This window comes from Cygnus olor, chromosome 4 (genome assembly GCF_009769625.2).
Source record: "Cygnus olor isolate bCygOlo1 chromosome 4, bCygOlo1.pri.v2, whole genome shotgun sequence".
NCBI classification, from domain to species: domain Eukaryota; kingdom Metazoa; phylum Chordata; class Aves; order Anseriformes; family Anatidae; genus Cygnus; species Cygnus olor.
Genome location: NC_049172.1, coordinates 27,384,444 through 27,408,568, shown reverse-complemented (window position 1 = coordinate 27,408,568; position 24,125 = coordinate 27,384,444). Strand labels below are relative to the sequence as shown.

The following is a 24,125-nucleotide window of genomic DNA, read 5'->3' as shown; positions in this document are numbered from 1 at the left end:
TATATATCAAACAAAATTTTGGTGTCCTTTTCATTTTTAAAAAATAACCCCAGTTAGCATTACTTGTTCTTCAGTTGCAATTAACACAGTAAAATGTGGATAAAAACTACTCAGCAGAGGCAATTCACTCTTCAATGTTAATTTTCAGTTAACATACATACGAAAATAGAAATGTGAACTCTGTAGGCATTCTTTTAAAATATTCACTACCCAATACACAATGCATTTTTGGTAACAAGGTATGAAAAATAACCCTAAGATGTTTTCTTCGATGGCTTGTTTGTAAATTCAGAGAAGTATTCTACAAGCACTAGCATCAGGATCCCCAAATAGCTCAGAGTAACATAACGATCTTGAGTATTTAAAAACTTAGATCTGGTAGAAAAATCCTATTATAAAATATCTTCTGCAAAACCAAAAAACAGTTAAAAAAAAGCAGAACACTTCAATTATGTGATAACAAAATGAATCATGAGCAAAACCCCCAGTACATTCAACACAATGTCTTCTGATGAAAGATTTTGCCACCAGTAAGTCATTAACCAAATTATAACCTATTCCTATTCTCATACCAAACACATACTTGCACACCATGCCCTTCTATCAAAAGACAAAGAAGAAAAGGCATAAATTAAAAGTATCTTGTACTGAAGTGATAAGACTGCTTCTGAGATGAGGGTCCTTCAATGAAAAGAGGTCCTTCACTAAGAGAAAAAGTTTTTTCATTGAGAAGTCAGAGGACCAAAGTCAAGTACTCTTTCCTAATGCATTAGTATAGAATAAGAAGAGAGGTATGGTCTGTGAAACTGGCAGGTTCAAAAACATTTGGCCTGCCATGGATATAAACTAACATCTACAAATTGCCACCAAAAAGGAACAAAATCACCACAGTTCGCAGAGCAGTGATAATGTAAACCTGTCTTTCTTCCCTTGCTCTCTTTCCTCTCCCCCAACACACTAGCAAAACAAGCCTGATGCATTCATACAGTAATCCTGAATTAAAGCAACAAAGGCACAGAACATGGTGGAAAGTCCATCTCTAAGAGGTGTGGTTGCAACTTACCAGACAGGTGAAAGAACCAATTTGAAATCTACTAGCAAATAATTTATTTTCACTTTATCAGTATTTATTAAAAATAAAACTTTCCACAATGGTATGCCAGCCTTCAAGCTTCTCTAGAACGATTCTAACAGCTCCATGGTGGAATCTTCAGTAGAAGATTCAGAACAATATTTAACCACAACAAAAGAGTACACAGTCAAACAGTATATTTTCTGGGTTTTATTTTCCTACACCATACTGGCATTAGCTAAGACAATTCTACAGAAGAATACTGCCATTCCAATTAATCCAATTAAAACCTGACAAGCAAAGTCTCAGTCTAGTAATGGCGTTCTCCCATTATTCACACACAAGTTCAGTTTCCTTTCATAGGTTATTCTGTGCAAACTGAACTTTGAGCCTCAACTCCTTACTCCAGTAGTTAGTTGCTGGGCAATGTAACAATCATTTGTACTAGAATTTGATTAAACATGGATGAAATACTTACAGAACCACAGAATACTACTGTCCAGTTTCTTTGCAGTATCTGCTATTATATATCACAATTACTCTCCATACTCTGTGTCACCTTCTCATGTTACAAAGCCTTCCAAATTTTTCAGTTGTTTACATTTTCTTCTTGGTCTCTTAGTTCTAACTCTTGTTATAAAATACAATTCTTCATAAATCTCCCCTAAAAGTATCCATCATAGCAAAAATTGTTTAAATTATGTAAACATTATTTTTGCAACATACTTTTATCTCAGTCTCTTGTGTACAAGCCCTACACTGTTTCTTCACTGTGTCTATTTTTGCCATTGATACTACCAGAAAAGAAGACCAAGTCTCTGACGTGGCTCCTTGCAGCAATTCAGAAATCATGATTCTCATTAGTTTCACACCATTAGTCACATACTTTGAAACAACATGCAGGAATTAGATTATTTTGACAGTAAACAATAACTTCTAATGCCTGAGGAGGTGATATTTAATGTCAAAATTGCCTGCATTTGCTCATATCTCTAAGGTTCAAGTTGTGCTGTAGCGCTGTCCACATTCTGTATTTTGCCTCAAGAAAGGGCACATGAACATGATAGAGACTTCCAAAGTTTTCCTAGAACTTCTTTTATGAGACAGAGATTTTCACCATTTTAATGGTTTTTTTTGGTGTTTTTTTTTTTTTAACTGATAAAGACAAATATCAGATTGTACGTCTGCTTTTCTTTAAAAAAGAAAATGCCATTTGTATCATTGAAAATGGCATTTAACTTTAAGTATATACGTCAAACAAAACAAAACCTTCCAAACCCCATGAACTTGCTTAGAGAAGGGAAACTTTCAGCTACTTTGAATGTTTCTACTGCCCCCTGTCTGTCTCTAATCACTAAAAGTTTGCAAAAATCAGAGATATAAAATAATGATTAGTCTGTAAATGAATTTCTGGTCCTCTTTACATCAATCATCTGAAGAGTGAGAAGACAACACAAATTCAGAGAGTTCTGTGATTACTCTAAAACAGGAGCACATTTACAAATACTGAAATCTTAAACCACACAAATAACTAGGAGCAGAATCTTACCTTGATCAAATGGTTTACCCGGACTCCATGTACGAAAATAATCATCCTGGAGAGGGAGAAACAACCTACATTTAGTAAAACATATGAAATCAATGTATTCATGCAAAATTGACAGGATCATGAAAGACAGAAGATGTATACCAACCTCAACTTCCTAGAAAAGGCAAGCAGCAAAAAACAAATGAGAAAAAGATTACAGTCATCATAATGGGACAAATTACACATAGAGAATAAAACTGTAATTCAGAGGCTATTTGCACACATCAAGTAAAAATGTTACTCAATATTACTAGCATTTAAAAATAAAAATGGTATTTCTCAAAGTACTTATGGAGGCAATGTTTCTAATGCTGATTTTAAAACAGTACAGTAGTTTTCTTGTACTTTAAATTCTAAAATATTGAAAAAAAATATTATTTTTTCCCTTAATAATTTTTCAAACCCAAAGCTACAAAGTCACAATCAATAAAATAACAAAATTTTAAAGAACGGCAAATGAATTTTAGGAAATTCTTATGCAGTTTCCAATCGTATCAGTAAAATTTGCCATTAAAAAAATTATTTAGCTCAATTTTCTACAAATAATCTTCCTAAAAATAAAATATCCTCCTAATTACGTCATCAGCTGCATTAGGGTACAAGAAGGAAAGACTTGAATTAAATAAACTGCTTTCAATGTTTTAAAAAAACCGTAATAAATGACAAATTCATAGCTAAGATGTAAATAAATTAATTTCAAATTAATAATTAACCTCAGATAATAGGTGGAACAGAAAGATGACTAAAGAGAATAAAAGCATCTCTTAAATTAAGTAATAATTCTCTAGAACAAAACATTGAAGAAATTGTACTCATCATTTTAATTTATGAATAAATTTGGTTCAGTAACTGGGTGTTTTATCATATCCAGCAGTTCTAACTCACTCGCTAAAATATCACCAAGAAGAGCACAGGAAAACCTCAATTTATAAAATAATTGAACTATGGGAAAAATATGAGCCTCGTACAGTTGTCAAAGCCACATAATCACAACTAAAAGAATAATCAAACATCAAGCAGGTATTTACAGGAACAAAATGCTCTTTGGGTTTTAACAGTTCAATAGTTTTACCTCAAAAGGGGGGAAAAAGTGGTTGCATCCTAAGCTGCCTTTCACTGATGATGTTTTATCAGTAAAAGGTGTTTTTATGGGAATTCCTTCTTTGAAAGAGAAAGAAAGAAATAAGAATCTGGAAGTACAGGATAGAATCACAGTTATGTACCATACTTATGCTTTCCTTTATTCTGATGCTGCACAGATTAACAATATTTGCCTTTTTAATTACTATTTTTGAAAGTAAATAAATCCAAATGGCACATCAAATTAGTTTAAAATGATGCAAGACATGAGTAGAAATGACAATTATGGCAGTGTTTTCCAATTATATTCCTCCTAATAGTAAATATGGAGATGTTACTCCTCCAGTGGTGGTCTGAATAGGTTTGAGACGGATTTAATGCCATGCTGCTCCATGAATCACATACCATATTTCTAAAAATTCCAGTTGCTGAAAAAGCATGATATGTAAATACCTTAACAGGCTAACGTTTATTTTTTTATTTCTTTAATTTAAAAATATGTATTATGTGATGTTACATTTTACAAATAGGCATCACACACTTTATCCACATTACGTAGGGTAACAGAGTGTAAACAGAAAATCCTCTATTTTCTGTTAGTTTTCTTTTGTGATGAAAAATTTATGACCAAAGCAGCTGGTCATAAATTTTACTTTATCTTTAGTTTTGTGTAACTTATTGTTCTCAAAATGACCATATATAGTATCCTCTTTAAGTTCTACCAACTGCTCATTTCTGAAATATATCGAGATCTTCTATGAATAGAAGGTTTTCTGAATTTTTATGCTACATGCAATTCAGCTGAATTTGGGGATAATAGAGAGTAAAGAAATGAAAAATATTAAAATTATTATAATAATGAATATTATAATAAGAATAAAGAAATAGAGATAAATAAGAAATAATAATAAATAAAAAAGCCCCGATTGAAGTGATATTAGAACAGTAAAATACACAATTTACATCATTTTTTCTTTTTGTTTTCTCTAGACTGAAGACTGCTATTAGAAGATTTATTCAAAAAGCACTAATTGTCTTCAAATTTTTAGTAAAGCAGTAATGTTCACCCAGAATGAACTTATTCAGAGATATTGTTTGTCATTAAAATGCTGAAAAATTAGAATAACTAACTAAATAATAAATCTCTGAGAAAAGAGGTTTCACTCGGGCCAACTTGTCTAAGAGCCCTTCTAGGCGAAGCATCCTGCATTATGCCTAGGGAAGAATGCAGAGTTTGGACTTGTATACATTATTACACTTTCCCAAGTTGGCCTCAAACCATTTGCAGCTAAATTACTTCCTAAACAAGATGTGTTTCCTGTGTATTTAATAGTTCTCTCTGCTATTCCATGAGCTTGTCCAATTTCACCTTGAGACTAAACAAGCTTTCAGAATTTAGAGCAGCCCATGGCAAGGTGTTCAACAACTTAAATGCACATTGCATGAAAACTCTTTGTCGTTTTGTTTCAAACCTGGAATACACTCAGATCATTTTAGTAACCCTCATTTTATATTGGAAAAGACAAAAAATCAATTCTCATTCACCTTCTCTATACCTACATGCAACTTCATAGATCCCAAATATATCTCACGGAGATTTCTAGAACTTAAAGTCCTAGCTGACTGATTTCCATTTACAAAGGTACTCTATGTGTTTCTTGTTACGCTTAACTGAATCTTTTCTGAGTCTTTTTGTTTATTTTATTGACGTTGTCCCTGCTACAGAATCTTCATCAACAACATAATACAGAGTATGAAGAGCAATAAAGAAAATTTGACAAATCCGATTCATGAATATCCAGCCACTTTTTAGTTTTCACTTTTTTAATTTTTAATTAAAGTCACAGTAACCATACTCCTTTTTCAACACTACCTACGTAAAGGTAACCAGGGATTTTAAACAGAAAATTCATCCTTACCGATCTTTTTGGAAACTATGTGAAGTTCAAGTAATTTTTGGAAATTTCTGTCTACACCACATACATAGCACTTCTAAGAGCCATATATGATGAATTTCAATTGAGCTAATATCCATGTCTAAAAATTATGCACGTTTAAGCATTATGCCTACTCAGGGTCATAATGATACAGCATTTCTAAGAATTAAAGTTCATGCTGTAATTGCCTATGTTCTTTGAGGCTAATAGACGTGTTTATTTTTTTCCTGAAAATGGCCCACCTTAAGAAAAAAAATATATATATATTCTGAAAATCTGACAGACTTAAGAATTCAGAATGACCAAAAGCATCATACCAGAACATTTTAATCAGAAGAAGGAAAAAAAAATAAAACACTGATAGAATACTAAAATACTTTTGTTGGTTCTTTTTGGACTTTTCTGTTCTTCTTTCTTATTTTTAAAAAGCAGTTGATATATTAAGAAATATATATTTCACTATAGGAAATTTTTTCCAAGTGTAACTTTGCTTCTACAGTGCAGTTTCTACACTTGGGATATTACTATGTGATTTTAAAACCAGCATTTCAAGGAGAAGTCTAACAGTCTCAGTGTGATGGTGTTGCTTCATATACAATGCCTTTTCAAGAAACAAAACTTTTAACAGTTACCAGAACTTTATTCAAGGTCAAACTAAATTCCACCCATACAAAATTTCACTCAAACTTTATACAAGTTATTGTAATGGAAAAAAATACATTTTACTGCCACCCTCCCTATTCCTTACGAGTTTGTTTTTGAAATCATATTTTGATGATTTCAGAAACCAAAGTGTCTCAGGCTGCAAATGCTAATGTAACTTAGAACCTGCAATATTAGATTCAATTGGGCAGATCATTTTTTCCTTGCTGCCACTAGCTATGAGACTATTTTGCTGTTTTTAATTTCATGGAATTCTTAATGGGTTCTCTATTCCATTTCTTATATCTGCATCTCAAGTACATACATCCCTTTCTTATCTAATCTCAAAGCTTTTTTTTTTTTTTTTTAAACCAGTCCTAGGCTAGGTAATTGTTACTCTAATTCAAAATTCCAGTTCAGTAAGCCAGATGAATAGAACCAAGTCCACTACTACAGGTCTTTGCTTGCCTCAAACTCAGCTCTGCAGCAGACTTGATCTCACCGAGTACTTCCTCCTTCATGTCTTCTCACCTCTCCAACAGCAGAGTTTATGAACATGCGTTTATATTCTTGAGTGTTCCCTTATAGCAGGCTAAGCAAGCATGCCTCTTTTCAGCCTCCTAACAACAGAGAAAGTGTCCCAAAGAAGCATCTCTGTTCTTTGTTTCAAGATCTAGTACAGGAATTTGTATTTGCTCACATCACTGAAAACACTGCAGTAGGGTGGGCATGAGTGATGTTTCTGTGCTATGAAATTCTGTAACCTGAAATTTGAATCAGTCTGGAATCCTCATCCAGGAGGCAGACAAGCTCTTTATCAGCATGTGGATACCTGTCTATCAGATGCTGCTTTTTCATCTCTGCTGCCCTGCATAGCCATCCAATCTATCATAGCCAATGTGATCACTCTGTTGTATGGCTGTGTAGTTAATGTTTAGCCAGCTAACTGCAGCGCACTCAAGGGAACATGACCAACATCTACCATGCTCTGTACGCTGTATTTATTATCCCACATCTTATCTGTATCAGCACATCTGAGAGGGCAAGAAGCCTAACACACACAGCGGACCACGTGCTCCTAAGCACCACTTATTTGTTGTTGTTGTTTTGTTTTAAATTGTGCCAGATGTATTCAATGGGTTGCACAACCTTTGGGACAATACATGCATATGTTATGTGATGTCATACAGCTAAGGACCTGCAGCAGAACAAGGAGAACTAGCTCCAGGGACTGTTTGTTTAGTAAGTTTTTGGCACTGTACTTTCTTCTCAACAGGATCCATCTCTCCTCACCAGTTGAAACACCTGTTATGCATCCCATGAAGCCACCTTTGAGGATTCCTCTCCAACTCTCCAAAGGAGAACAGAGCAGGAACCCTGCTTCAGTGAATAAAGGTTTAAAGAGAAAAAAAAAAAAAAAAGAAAAAAATAGGAAAAAAACAACAGATCTATTACCTAGACTTAAGAAATAAAACCACAGTCTTTAAGATTTTTACAGGTTAGTATAGAAAGCTGACCATTGCCAGATTTGACTCCTTTTCCTCAGCTTAAGTCTACTGTTAGAAATACAGTTAGTTTAGCTAAAACCACTACAGGCAGTTCAGTGCACAAAATATCTCAGACACAGATAAAAGTAGTGGCAATTCACATCCAATATTCCTTGGAATCAGGTAATCTTAAAGATCAGTCCAGTAAGTCAAAAGGTCAGCATGAAAAAATAACCTCCAAAATAATGAACAACCACAGAGGTAATACCAACATTGCTCCTCTGGTACTGAAGGAGCTGAATGCCAGTAGGTGAGACTGGATCTTGCTGCAAAACTCCCATTTGTTTGGCATCTTGCCTCGAGTGGAGCACTGGAGTGACAAGTGAAAGGATGTTAGTTTGTTGTTCAGTGCCAGCCTCCGGGGAGGATGCTGTCAGCTTCCTTTGCTGCTCCAGACTTGAGGGCCATACCACCTCAAAGGCCTGTATTCATGGGGCTGGCACAGCACAATCAGAATCCAAAGCTGCTTCTAGCAACTGTGGCACCAAATTCCCCATGCTCAATGTGCACCTCGCTCCTTTTTCTTTGCTTCACACTTCTAGCACTGTTGATGAGGCTGGGCTAAGAGCCACGACTCTTCAGCCCTCTCTGTTTCACAGATCTCATTCAGTAAGATTTCTGTGGAGGATGTCTATTTGATACTAGCGGCATTACTAACAGCAGGTTTCAACAGAACAGCATTGAAATCATTTGCCAGGAAATACCAAGTGCTCATTAAACCTTATATTCACAAATACTGAAAGAATACTGATTTTTTTTTTTTTTAATTTGAATGAATTAATATTAAAGCATGAATCCTCTAGATCCCCATAAAAATTTCAATGCATTATTTCTTTAAAAGAGCACCTTCTATAGATCACTATAAATAAAATAATAAAAACCATCTTTCCACTACAAATAAATACAAAAGTTTTTGGCCATGCTTCTCCTGTTGTGTTGTCAAGATTCAACTTGTAAGGAGGGCCTTACATTGGATTAGCTGTGCTACAAGAGTAGAAGCCCAGAGTTGAGTAAAAAGTTGAAAACAGATGATATGCATGGTAGCAGGCCACCCATGGGACTTTGATGTGCCCATTCAGGAAGTCTTCCTCAGGTGCCTGTTCACTAATGCACAAACCTTTAGTAACAAGGGCAGAACTTATTTTCTGACCTCTGCATACAATTGCACAGTCTGGAGAAGAGAAGTCCAGCCAACAGTGACATAACAATAAATAACAGACTACAGAGAGATCACATCCCATCTATGAGGCTAGAGAGAATTCAACCAACTGTGCTGAAAGAGATGGCCAGTATGATTGTGAGGCTATCATCTCTATCTATGAAAAATGGTGAGCCATACCAGGAAGATCTTTGGGAAACGGAAAAAAGCTAGCATCTTAATCTCAAAAAAAAAAAAAAAAAGTAAGGAGGCAGATCCAGGTAATTACAAGCCAAACAGCCTCACCACAGTCCCTGTACAGACCAATGAAGTGTCCTCTTCGAGTCCATTTCCAGGCACATGAAAGACAAGAATAAATACTCAGTGTAGACCTACCAAGATTTACAGCACTTGACCAACCAGACTATGTTCTACAGTGAAATAACAGTTATGTCCAAATGAGGAAAATGGTCAATGTAGCACGCCTTAACTTGAACCTAGTATCTGTGAACACAATCTGCACTTCAGAATCCGTAATTAAACCAGTGATAGAAGATTCAACATTTTTTGTGAATATCAATACTGGAAGGTTATTTTTATATATATTTATTATAGTCAAGCTTATATAACTTGCATTAGAAGAAAACCATTTCTACTGTGAACTGGGTAGATCCACAGACAGTAAATTCAGGGAAAAAAAGGATATTATTAAAATATATTACAAATTTATATGCACATATAAAAATTTGTTCCAAAATTCAATCATTCTACAACTGCACCCTGGTAGGTGTTATTTTTGTTAGAGCTTAAAGCTATTCATAATGTGGACAAACTATTATTTGATTCAAGATGGGGACTCTCTCTCAAGAGTTATCACCTTAATTTATCGATAAAACGTAACCAACAAGTTCAATGCCTTTTTATGTCCTCTTGTTCTTAGTGGTCCTCTCGCAATTATGTTACTTACAGATGTGGTCAATAATACAGAAGCTTAAAAATATCATATGAACCAGCAAGCCTCATGAATATATAATGCTGAGTTACATAAAAAACAAAAATTGTAGAAAAAGCAGTCATTACAATTGGCTATGAAAAAAAAGTATGAACACTTAACACACATTGTCTGTTACTAAATTCTGAGGAATTTACAAATCTAACAGCAAAGTGTACAAAATACTTCACATAGCTGGATGAATGACCTGAGTATGTTACTAAATTTTTTCCTTTGGTCAGTCTTTCATAGAAATAGAGGTAGATGTCCAAATTTTCCTTACCACTGGCCACAGCAGAGACATAACAACAAAGTATTATACTGAAAATATTATTAGTTCATGTAAAATTATGAGATACTTTAAATGCAGAATACTAACAATACTTAGAATTGTTCAAAATTTCACCATACGACTGAGCAAAGATATTATGGATGACCTTTTACACTGTCAGCATACATGGCATTTCTCAACATACGCAGTTATTTAGCTACAAAATCTGTAACTGGAAAAAAACATCCTGTTGACTTCCTCAGGACATGCTGGGAAAGACTTAAACCAATTGACTCTATTTTCTATGACTCCCTTCTACAGCCAATTTCATATCTTTCTAAAAGCTGAGTTTGTGCCAAATTGGTGGAGCAACATAAGGCAGTATCAGATAACACATGACATAACAGACAGGAAATGTACTTTACTTTCCTCAACTCACAAATGTAATTATGTACACATGTTTACATAGGAAATACATTGAGAGAGAATTTATTATTATTATTTATTATTATTATTATTTACTATATTAAACATAAGCATTTAACTATACAACAGTCATGCATACATACTTTGCTCAAGTTAGATCTAATAGCTCTACTGGTACTTACTTTTTCAAAACAGACTATTAACCATTTTCTCATCCCATGTCTATTCACAGATCAGTATTATTAATATTTTTACCTCTAATTTTTTTGCTGTTTCTATTAATAGTCCATAACTGTATCTGCATGTACACTAGGCTATAATACATAAAAATTTGAGTATTTTAGAAGTGATATCTCAATTTCCAGTAAAGCTACCACAATGACAACAGACTACTAATTTTACAACAGTGCAAGAATGATTATAAGACAATCTGTGTTCTAAAGCTTTAACTAAAACTTTATGTTTCCCATTTAGATAAAATAAGAATGCTGAACTGGAGCGTTTTTAAAATTGAAGTGCTTTAGCTACAAAATCAAGCATGCATTCCCATCTCTCTAAAAATATTAATAAAAATTTAAAAGCTCCTTCAAAAATGTTTTATCAGTATCTGTTCATGAGGAAGAACATGTATTCTTTGATGAAACCTAATCTGTTTCCTGTTAGGTTCATTTATTGGTAGAATTATCTGAAATAAAGCATTCCCAATGACAAGAACCTGTGTTCTTTGGTCTCATTCTGTAAATGAAAAAAAAAAAAAAAAGCAGAGTTCTGCAATAGAAATAATATATTTTTTCAAAAAGTTATTTAAACAGACTGAACATACTGATACAATAAATAACCGCAGAACAGAATCAAAAAGACCATTTCCAACCACCATACTCATTAAGTAACAGTTACTGTTCCCAGGTGATCCAGAAGATGAAATACATCAAGGGGAAGAATGCCCTAAAAAGGATGAAAAATGGACTATAGTCTGTATCTATGCCAATAATCAGAGTCAGCGTTAAGATCTCCCTAAAGCCTATTCCCTTCAAGCATTTATACTGTTAAGTCCGCTGCCTCAAACCTTGAATTCTTTTGAACTCTCCATGCCTCCAAGACACACAACTCTGTGCTGTACTTAGGAACTGACCTTGACACCTGGAACTTGAGCATAAACCTCCTGGGTTAATATTTGTGTTTACTGCAAAGCAGTAAACACAACCAGGCAGCAAAAGAAAAAAAAAAAAGGCAACAACAAAAACCTACTATTTTGCTTCCTTCTGTCTGCAAACTCTCCTACACTTCTCTGAAAACCAATTCAACAGACTGCTTTTCCAATGCTCAGAGCAGTCAGTGTTGGGAGTAGAAGCTTAAGCCAGCACTACATCTTCAACATTCTGGTTTAGACATATCACCACTAAGACTGTATCGTAGGACAGGATTTCAGACTCAAAGATATTGTTTATTGCTATTTAAATGCATCTGAAAAACTAAGCAAACTTATATGCTTACGACAAAGTGAAAAAGCATTGCATAAACAACAGTGAAAAAGTTGGCAATCATTTTTAAGTCCGTAAAAGCTGAAAAAAATAATTTCCCATTTTTGTTATGCAAATTTGATAACCTACCAATAATATTACCGTAACAACAACAACAACTAAGTAGTTACCAAAGCATTAAATTTGTAACATCTCTAAGCATCCATACACCATTATAAACACATCTTCTAATAGGTCACTACTTTCGTAGAGTGAACTATCTAGTGACCCTAGAACAAGGCCACACATGTGACTTAATTGCATTAATAAGCATTAGGCCTATTATCAGAAAACCACAACTTGATGATTGTTGAATAAAAACAAGAGATTGCAACAGAACCCCCAGATGGACATGCAGAAAGGTAACATAAGAGCACTTTCAAGTACAAGCACAGAATGATATCAAATAATATAAAATAATAATAATAATAAACGATCAGTTATTGATCAATAAAAAACGCAGAGGAAGAACTGAGAAGAACCAGTTTTAGAAGCTGAGTTGAACATGCACAGAATTCCCCATGATTGACTCAGGCTGAGATGCCTTTTGACAGCAAGTAACAACTAGTTGCCCAGACACCAGACTTCAGAATGAGGAACCCCAAATTGATCATGGGTATGTAGCAGTACGCTGTAGTATATTATCATTAAAGTGAAATATGTACCCCAACTGCTTCTAGCAGCACCCCATCATTGAGGCATTTGTAATTTGGATGCAATAAATTAAAATGTTACCCTATTTCTCCTACGTTTTGAATTGCAGTCTTTACATGATCTCAGCATTGTGCATCCTAACTACTCAGACAGTATGTATTCTTATAATTTCTCTCTAGATTATGCATATTAAACTAAGAACTTGAACAATAAAGCTTTCAAAACAATGTACACCCATAACACACAAAAGTACACCACCTTATCAAAACCAATAAAAGTCATACAAACTTTTAGTATATTTGCATTTAGAATCGTTGTATTGATATAAACCATTAACCTGCAGAAATCAAATGCTATCTTGATGTAAAACTCTATTTAACACAAATGAACTCTATACCACTGAAACAGCAGCATTTAAGGCCATATCAAAAGAAAAAACATCCAACTCCTAACCAGCCCTGGTACTGTGATAGAAAACCATGCAGATATCCCAGTATCTGTAAGAAAAGCAAAGAAAAGGTCTCGTCAAGCTTATATAAAGTAAGTGTCAAGTATGTCTAAGAAATATAACAACTGCAAAATGGGAAAAAAATGAGATAGTACATGCATGATTCCAAAACCCTACACTAAATGTGCACACATACACATTCCTGAATTATTACTACCTGCTCTTTATGCAAAACCAACTGTGGAGAGCAAGTTATTATCACAGTTCACTATTCCTATCTCTTATTATAGAAGCCTGGGAAAACATTGAGTCTTGATGATGGGAGAACCTTCTCTGCAGCTCAGGCTTAGTAAAAAATACTAAGATTGAACTAGTGTGGCAAGGGAAAAAAAAACCAAAACACAACATTTTTACCAGGAAAAAAAAAAAATCTTTCAGAAGAAAAAGAAACATGCTTTCTATGTCTAAGGGCAGTTGAGTTATCAGGCCAGCATCTCCTTGCACAGTTTACTCCTAAACTGATGCTCAGAAAGTGGGGTTGGTTGGTTACAAGTAAGGGTGGGGGAACAGACTTGTGAGTTTTCTTCATAGGCTTTACCACTTTTAGATCGTTAGTAAGTAGCACCTGTTGATGATTAGCCAAAGGTATGGATATGTGGGTGTAGAGTTGTGAGTACCGTTAGTTGTCATTCACTACTTGAATGTGTTGATAACCTATGTGACTTTTTTCTTCCCCTGCTTTCCAAGGCTATAATTTGCTCACTTTCCCAAAATTTACCACTGCTGTGATATGTGATACAAAACATTGATTTTATCTGAATTAGAACATACCCATTGTGAAGTCTGAGAGTAGTTAAGCATCACTATTCACTTCAGTGTGTTATTGACAGGATCCTAACATAATCAAACCTATTTGCAAGGATGATATAACTAGTTCCAAATATATTGCTTATGATCTGTTGTTTGCATTTTGCTTGGTTTTTAATATATATTTAGCATTATATTAATTACTTGTTAAATTATTTCTGTACATGCACTATAAATATTTTGCTGGTTGAGGTATTACAGTTGTCTTCATTTCTAAAAACAGTAACAGTCTCATCAGTAGATTTCAGATACAGAGAGAGAAATTAATGTCGGTAAGAAGAAGAATGCTGGTAAAAAGCTATGTTACAAATAAGTCAGTTATCCCTTTTGATTTGTGGGATGCAAAAACACCTTTCTCATACATCTTGCCAACATTAGAGAAGAACAAACTTAGCCATTTGGAAAACATAATACAACATAATGGATATCCCTGTAAAATCTGTATGACTTGTATCTTATTCAGTACAATAAATACAATGTACCCTGTGGGTTAGGAAAATTAAGAATATTTCATCAAGTAATACATACTCTATAGCAGTAGTCTTGACACCATTGGAATTGGGTTCCATTATTTGGATAGGTAAGCTTGGAAAAGATAAGTTGCCTCATGGAAAAGAAATAGTTATTCTGCAAATGAAAGAGGAATTTCACACCTACATCTTTGTTTGTTTGTTTAAAGAAAACTCAGTCAGGCTTCATTTCTTAGAAAAATATTTGCAAGCTTAACTATGTCCTCTGTGCTAAAAAAGAAATTTACACTTTTGTTTATCTCCACAGGAAACATACTTCACAGCTACAGCCTTACGTTAAGAACATGCCATTCTTTTAACAAATATCAGTAAGTTTTGGACTCCTTCTTTCAACTTATATTTACAGTCACAGAATATCCTGAGTTGGAAGGACCCACAACGATCAACGAGTCCAGCTCCTGGCTCCATACAAAACCACCCAAAAATCAGACCCTGTGTCTGAGAGCTTTGTCCAAACACCTCTTGAACTACAGCAGGCTGTGTACTGTGACCACTTCGCTGGGGAGCCTGCCCCAGTGACCGACCACCCTCTCCGTGCAGAACCTTTCCCTAACACCCAGCCTGATCCTCCCCTGTCCCAGCTCCATGCCATTCCCTCGGGTCCTGTCGCTGTCCCCAGAGAGCAGAGCTCAGCGCCTGTCCCTCCGCTCCCCTCCTGAGGGAGCTGCAGGCCGCGATTAGGCCTCCCCTTAGCCTGCTCTGCTCTGGGCTGAACAACCAAGGGACTTCATCCACTCCTCATACATCTTCCCCTCTAGACCCTTCACCATCTTTGTAGCCCTCCTTTAGATGCTCTGTAACTGTTTTACGTCCTTCTTAAATTGTGGCACCCAAAACTACACACAGTACTCCAGGTGAGGCAGCAGCAGAGCAGAGCGGGACAATCCCTTCCCTTGACCGACTAGCAATGCCATGCCTGATGCACCCCAGGATACAGTTGGCCCTTCTGGCTGTCAGGGCACACTGCTGGCTCATATTCAACTTGCCGTCAACCAGAACCCCTAAATCCCTTTCTGCAGGGCTGCTCTCCAGCCTCTCATCCCTCAGTCTGTACTTATAGCCAGGGCTGTCCGTTCCCAAATACAGATCCAGCACTTGCTCTTGTTAAATTTCATACAGTTGGTTTCCCAGCTCTCTGATTTGTCAAGATCTTTCTGCAAGGCCTCTCTACTCTTGAAGGAGTCAACAGCTCCTCCCTGTTTAGTGTCACCTGCAAACTTGCTAAGTATACCTTCAGGTCCTGCCTCCAAAACACTCATGAAAACAGAGAATTGGCCCTAAAATGGAGCCCTGGGGAAGAGATAATGAAGCCTAAGTGAAAGTGAAGCCCAAAATTCATACTACCAGTAATTACTTCACCTACTCTGAACTTTGCCTAACCAGAAGTAATTTTATTTGCAATAAAAGTTCTGTATTAGCTAACAAAATTAATGTAGCATTATGGTGCTTCTGAGACTATAAGCACAGTTCTCCATCTCAAAAAGCTTTCTGACTTGCCAATTTCACAAAGGCTAGCTCTAGTATGACCTACATTTAAATGCTTTTACTCATCCCTTAAGAAAGACCTGTCTTGTGACATTTTCCTTTATCCTACTTTGCAGATATTAAATAACATTGCCAACACTGTTCATTCTAGTTACTTTTTACCTTGACAAAAACTATTCTAAAATGGACTAAACAAAAGAGTTTCAAAATTTTCAGATAAAATGCATTACAGTGATATCATATTTACAACTATGAGAAAGACAAATGAGATCCAATCCCCCCCCCCCAAAAAAAAAAAAAAGTTTCAAAGAAATTACAAGTGTTTTCTTCTCTAACACACCATGACATTTTTTTGCAGAATTAAGGTGCCTGGATATCCTAACCACGTGTAGAAAATTCTTATTTAGATATGACAAAGAACACTAAAAATAAAATAAATTATCACAAGAAGTAAACATTGCCTATGATATCTTGTATCCTAAACTTCTAAGACTTCCCAAATTATTTTATAAAATAATAACTTCCATGAAGTTACTTACTAAGAAAATCTGAAACAAGGAGGCTGTAGTGAGGTGGGGGTTGATCTATTCTCCCATGTGCCTGGTGACAGGACGAGGGGGAATGGGCTAAAGTTGCACCAGGAGAGATTTAGGTTGGATATAAGAAGAACTTCTTTACTGAAAGGGTTGTTAGGCATTGGAATAGGCTGCCCAGGGAAGTGGTTGCGTCACCATCCCTGGAGATCTTTAAAAGACGTTTAGATGTAGAGCTTAGTGATATGGTTTAGTGGAGGACTTGTTAGTGTTAGGTCAGGGGTTGGACTGGGTGATCTTGGAGGTCTCTTCCAACCTAGATGATTCTGTGATAAAGGAGTCAAAGCACCCTATACCTAACATGCGTCAGCAGAAACTACAGAATAACTACAGTGGCCTTCCTCCGTCTTTTGAATGGCAGGCATAGATTTACTAACAGCAGAGGAGGCATCAGAGAACAGGGCTCAGAAGGGTCTAGCTCACTCTTTTCTCTGTTAGTAATTCCAGGTATAGCATACAACCTTTTTTTTTTACATGACACATGCAGTTTTCCCTCCTGCTCATTCATTTACAGAGCAGCTGACCTAGCCCAAATTCTAGCTCAAATGCTTTGGAATAGCCCTAAAGCAGTTTCTGTCAGTCAGGCACTACAGTGTTCTCTTAGGCATGTAAATGTGCCAGATACCTTTTCTGGCACTTACATTTTTCTGCTTTATACACATCTTATTTTCATTTTCCTTTCCCTGCTTGTTTAGCTGTCTCTTTCTCCTGCATGTAATACAGATCCTACCCTTAACTTTATCCTTAACCTCTTTATTGAGCAGCAGTGATAGTATATACAAAACCACACTTTGGTGCTGTATACTTTTTACAACTGTCTTTCATCATTAAATGTTAATTGTCAAAGCTGCTGCATAAGAATAGCCTTCTTCAGGGAAATTAATGGCTCCAAAATGGCTATCTTCCATTGTTTCTAAAGAAAATAGAGCTATCAGTCATTTTTGTTAAGAGCAAAGACTGTGACCTCAGCCTCATTGAGAGGTACAGAAGCTATTCAGAAAAAGAGCAATTCAACGTGCAGCTCTCTGTAAGAGAACATTATTTGTCAGCCTCTAAAGAAGTAACTTTCACTGATGAGGCCTAAAGAAAGGCAGCTCAGCAAAGGAATCTGAATTTTAAGCACAAAAGTTTGAAGTATCTGTACAATTCTTTTATTAGATTCATCAAGGATAATGAATCAGTATGTTACCAAGTGCTAAATTTCTTAAAGGAATTACTCTTACATGCAATTTAAGTATTTGACCCATTTCTTTTAGATCATTAGTAACTGCATTATTCAGATACAATATATGACATCTTCATATGCAGTATAGTATGAAGTTCCTGTTTCATATGGGAAACTCCAAACAACTTTGACTGTTGGCACTGTAAGGTGATTGACAATGCATCCGTTGTTGAACAGCAAGACAAAGAGCAAGAAACAGCCCATTCCTAAATGGTTCCCTGAAAGTTGCAACAAATTCTCTCATATTACAGACACTCTGAATATATAAAAGAACAAAATTCTGCAGTGAGAAATTTCAGCAAAGACTGAGCACGAGTAAAGAAAGTCTCCTTCCCTTTGTTGAGATAAGCCTGATTGTGGAAAAACTACCATAAATTTGTGACTGGAATCCAATCTTCTGAAAGAAAAAAAAGTCTATCATCTAGTAACACTGCATCAGCAGCACCGTGCCACTAATAGACACCATCACATTCTCAGAATTTCCTTTACTAATCATCTACTCTCTTTCATAACTTATTCTTAATCTTATGAATTTTCCTGGATTTTTTTTCAGCTTTATTTTAAAAGTGTGTTTTCCTTAGTTCAGTCTTTTGACATACTATCCCATTCTTCAGCTTTGATAATTTTCCTTGTTTCCTGGGAACTATGCTGTCTGCCCAGACAGTTCACCAATCAGGACCATCACAGATGCAAAAATCCCCCAGTTTACTGGCATCAGGAAATTTTCTGAAACACCACTTTTTTTTACCTTTTTTTTTTTTTTGCATTATTTTTAGTCAGTTTAGCACAGCACCATCATCTAGCAAATTTTATTCCCATGGAATGGAATGGTTTCTACTTTCAATTTTTAACAGACAAGTAAGGAGCGTTGCCTAAATTATCTTCTGTCTCACTTAGTGCAGATTCTTTTCCAAAAATCCTATTTCCTTAATGTTTAAATGTTTGTTACTATCTGTGTAGGTCATGGGGGGGGGACCCAGTGAGTCCTCTGGCCTAATCAATAAAAAATATCTCCTGCTCATTACTATCTCAAAATCATTATGAAGTAAAACTGTAAAACTTATTGGTCTAATCCCTGAGCCTCCAGGGTTTCTCTAAACATCAAGGACATCAGCAGTAATATTTTCACTGACAGAGACACCTGGTAAATTTTCAAATGCATAACCCCCCTTCATTGATTCTACTGAAGGATTATTCACATGAAATTATTCAAATGAAAATGAAATGCTAGGTTTATCAATAAGCTTGGTTCTTTCCTGTAAACCAGTATTCCCGTAACCAGTATCAAATTTCTGGTAACACCTTACATCTATTACTATAAAATGCCAGACTTAACATAAATGGTTATTTAACAGCTAAAGAACTTATGTTGTCCTACTTTCACAACCTTATTGCACCCTATCATCTCCTTTCCCATCCACAAAACCACTCTTATCTCAGTCCCTCAGGTCCTATGGCAGGTTATTATTGCCTTCAATCTCAAACCGAGTAGGTTCGGACCTTGCCGGGATGACTGACAAAGGATAATCCCACTTGCTGCAGGAAGCTCTGCTGATGCTTCAGTACATGACAAAGTTAGTGTTGAATTCATATAGGAGCACTGTATTAGAAAGGACTGTGCAGCTAGAAGACTTTTTTCTTCTATGGGATTTAATATTGAAGACCTGACAATTTCACTCTGGCTAAATTCTTGGCAGCTATAATTACAACTGACATGACTCTTTCCATACAAAAAATGGAAGATTAGCTTTTCCGATTTTTTTTTGATGCCCAATTAGGAAATTACATTCTGTATTCTTGAGATTTCCCTATGCTTCAAGTACAGTGAGTGCCTTCAATTTGCCTTAAAATAGAATTATACTGCTGAGCACTACAATCTGCCATATCCTGTCCCAGAATGGGACCGATTTCAGTGTTACCAAATGTTAACCATTTGTACAGCATAAAGTGCAATGTATTTTGGGATCTTTCCAAATAGAAAGCAATTTGTGAACTTCAGCCTTTTCCTACTCTTTCTTCACTGTATTAGTTTCTGAATTAAGCCCTGTTAAAGTTCTCTACACTAAGAATTAAAAAGAAAAAAAAAAAAGCCATCATCCACTCTTCCTCTCCAAACAGTGCTGTCTCTTTTCTGTTCAGAAGTCATCAGTAGGATTTTACTGAACTTTATCTTTAATGCCTAAATTGAGCTAAAAAGAAATAAGACCAAATTAAATGTACTTTTTTAGTATCTATAAACCAGTCTATATACTTATCTCTTCTCTATTACTTTAAGTACCCCTATAGCATTATGCTGAAAAATTCTGTTGAATTCTGTCGAGGATCAAAAGATCCTCACCCCCATTTTTCATTTTACTACATCTGCTTTCACAGCCTTACTTTCAGGAACACTTCCCTATAGACTTGACCCAAAATCCACATAAGCCAATAAAAGTTTTTCTGAAGATTTTCTTCACCTTTGGACCAGACTTCGCCATTAGTTTCATCACTGGCTATTAGACCAAAAAATAAATAAAAAATAAAAAAAAAGAATATGAATGAATAGTTGCACTTAATGTATGCAAGAAAAGAGACTTTGAAAGTACAACTAATTATATCAATTTGCTGAAACAGTGGTTTTCACACATCCAGCATATATTTAGTTACATTTTCCATACCATTCCAAGTTGTAACACAAAAAAATGACTTATCTTTTACTACCAGAAATAGGGTGGATACTATTTACCACTACTTTTGATTCAACACAGACTGTCTGTATCTAGAGTTTGATTCATTAGGAAATACCGAGTAGCAAAATCTATCTTATTAAAAGAAGGCTGGACTTAGGTTATATTTGTATCACTAATAAAATGCATTCCCTGCTTCCCATTGTACACTGCTGTCACTATTCAAAATAAGCATTTTTCTAACCAGCTTTTATTAAAGATGGCACATCAAATTCAACATTGACTGCCAGTAGAAACCTTGAATCCCTGCCCAAGGAAACCTCGGCACTGAGGAGACTGCTCTAGTAGAAACCAGCTACAGCCTACTTGTTCCAAATAGAGAAACCAAAGAGAAAAAAAAACACATTACAGATAACTCATTATCTATGTTTAATTCTGCTTTGATTCTAAAAGCTATATTATATATGTAGAAGGAGAATCAGGCTTTCTCAGTCTGTGCCATCTTTGCATGACCTTTCCTGGAAATGTTGACGTTAATATTTGTTTCTGATTTATCTTACAAATAGCAGTTTTCACAGCTATCAATTAGACGGAAAGAACATAAAAACAAAAGGAAAAAGTAGTAAAAACCTTGTAAAGAATGACAGCTCAATGCAGCAGATACAATGCTGATTTTTTTTTTTTTTTAGCAAATCTTGACCTACCATGAAACTAACCTCTAAAATACTGCACGTTACTTCCTTTCCCTGTTACTTAGGTTCTGCAATAAACCAGTTACACATGAAGACTAGAGATTCAAACCCTTAGTCCCTTTACCATGGGTCTATCTAGAAGCACTACATTGTGAGGTCATCTTAATTATGGTGACAAACAGGCAGGAACAGAATGTCATAGCTGTCAATATGATAGCTACAAAATGAAAACAAAACAATATACCAAATCTTTACTGTCAATTCAATGCTAACAAGAACTAAAGTTAAGATTTAAGACAAGACTGCAACTCCCTTCTTTAGTCTACTGGAAATGTTCAGTAATATTGTACTTCATATATAAATGGCAATCACAGCTGAAGATTGTCAACCATTATTTGTAATGCAGTAGAGATTTCTTTGTGCCACCTTCCCTCTGCTGAAATCAAAACCAACAACCTGAAATGGTACTTGTGTGAATTAACATTTAGGTTAACTTCTTCTTGGTGGTACCTTAAAGACAGACTGAGTTTCCATTTTGGCTACTTATAATTTTGTCAGAATCAGTTGTAAAACACTACAGTGATAAATGATTAAAAATATATATATTTTATTTTTCCAGGTCAACAGCTACCAACTACTGCATTGATATGGTGACCTTCTCCACAAAATACTCCAGAGAACTTGTTTTGGAGTACATGGTCAGTAGGGATCTAAAGCCTTATTCCAATCCTATGCATTTAGGCTCCTGGTTTCTCTATAAAACTTAAGGGTACTCCATGAAAATCACGGTGCTTGTGAATAAAACACAACCTCCCAAATCCTCTACCATATTACCACTCTCAGGTATCAGAAGATATGCCTCAATAATGTTAGATCCAGAAGCAGATGATACTCTACCTCAAAAAAAAAAAAAAAAACTAGGCCTGAGATAGTGTTTTGCTTTCCACCATCTCACTATGAAATAAAATTAAACAAAAATAATAATCAGCTGACTCAATAGCAGCAGAGATAAAGTACTTAAAAGGAAAGAGGAAAAGTACGTCCGTAAGCTGCCCTGCTGGAGAAATTCTAACCAAAGGGTACTGATATAAAAAGAGAGGTAAGAGGAGTCTAGTGTTATTGTGATCAAAAAATGCAAACAGATGATCTTCACTCTCATGAGATTGAGAAATTATAATACCAAACCACTGTACAAAGTGAGATAGTAAGCCAGCCAATAACACAGATAAGGAAACATGCACCAAAATGCTGAGAATAAAAATAAATAAATAAATAAAAATAATGATTTTTAAAAAGGCAGAAACCTAGCAATTAATATGTGATTCTTTCTTCAATGCATGTTTGCTGATAATCATTAAAAATCAAAAGGAAACTGTAATTTAATGATGTTATAGTTTTGCCACAGAAAAATTAACAAAATACTTACTGTTGACAAATGGCACGAACAGAAAACTACTTTTGTAAGATGTAGCCATTTGTCTGTCCTATGTTCTTAATTCTCTCCAGCTAGAGACTTCTAGTCTGATTCTAGTCCAAGCTTCCTAGTGTGACAGAGACACAACTCAAGCAATAAATCTGGATTTGTAAGCTAGTGTACATAACCTATGTATGTGTGAATAACACACACATAAATACACACCTTTTTTCCTAAAGATGTTCTGCAATTTAACTTCTATAATTACATATAATTTCTTGGAAAGAAAGAGACAGAGAGAAGTGGGAAAAAAAATCTTAACATCCTTCTTCATAAGAATTCAAAAGAATTCAAAAAAAATCATCTAATACTGTGCATCCATGCACATTTGTTGCTAAAAACATGTCTGAGAATCTAAGCAAAACTCTTACCTTCACTTTCAAATAAATAAAAAAAAAGAATTACTGTGAAAAATATTCAGTGATTTTTTTGATATTTTGCACCTCTTCACCATGATGTGCCAAAGGGAACTTTCATTAACACAGCATTATCTCGAGTTTTCTTAAAATAGATTTTCCTACGTGACCGTCTTGACTAAGTGAATTGAGATTATGTTGTTAATGGTATACAGTGTGTACGATAAGGTAAAATAATTCACCCAACAACTTAGAAAATTTCCATTCTCAAACAGTAAGTGAAAAATAACACCACTTTTACGCATTTCAGATTTCAAAGAAATTAAAAGTATTTCAAGGAGCATAGAAAACTTCAAAGTTATCAGTGTGTTCTAAAAAATAAAAATAAAATAAATTAAAATAAATAAAAATAAAAATAATAAAATAAAATAAAAATAAAAATAAAATAAATTTGTCATCAAAACCCTTGGGAAAATAATCATCATCTCCTTACATATGTCAAGCTGTCTACTCTGAGACAGCTTCAGAAATGGAATTCTCATCTTGTTTAGTCTAGCTTCCTCTTTTACAAAAAAGGTAAAAGACAATAACAATAATAATAACCACCTCATTTCTCCCACCCTGTACAGGAAACAGAAAGACCCCGCAACCTTTCAGTGTTGTTCCCCGCCCCCCCCCCCCCCCCACTTCAACTTCATAAAATCACCAAATTAAAATCAAAGAGAATTCAGAAATTACAGTTGTTTGAACCAAATTAGTTTCCTATTCTATCATAACTGCAGTCCTTAACTAAACATCCTTGTACTGGAAGTTAGCCAACTCAGAATGCTTTCAAAAAGAAGCTGGAGTCTATGAGAAATTCTGTGCATACATAAATTCTGAGAAATTATGTAGGTGTATCACATCAAGATGAAAAATATCTT

The 24,125-nt window shown here is 35.1% G+C and overlaps 1 protein-coding gene across 5 annotated transcripts in view; it reads right to left on the bottom strand.

Annotated features, from left to right (window-relative positions):
• SPOCK3 (SPARC (osteonectin), cwcv and kazal like domains proteoglycan 3) overlaps nt 1-24,125 on the bottom strand; it is a 199,149-nt gene that overhangs the window by 127,533 nt on the left and 47,491 nt on the right. For 3 of the 5 annotated variants that reach the window (XM_040555879.1, XM_040555882.1, XM_040555880.1), the window contains 2 exons: nt 2,767-2,775; nt 2,622-2,667 (listed from right to left, as the gene is read on the bottom strand). The exons of 1 other annotated variant lie outside the window; for it this stretch is intronic. In XM_040555879.1, the coding sequence (XP_040411813.1) occupies nt 2,622-2,667; nt 2,767-2,775 (55 nt within the window). The remainder of the gene's footprint in view (nt 1-2,621; nt 2,668-2,766; nt 2,776-24,125) is intronic. One more of the 5 variants, XM_040555883.1, reaches the window with a different exon arrangement.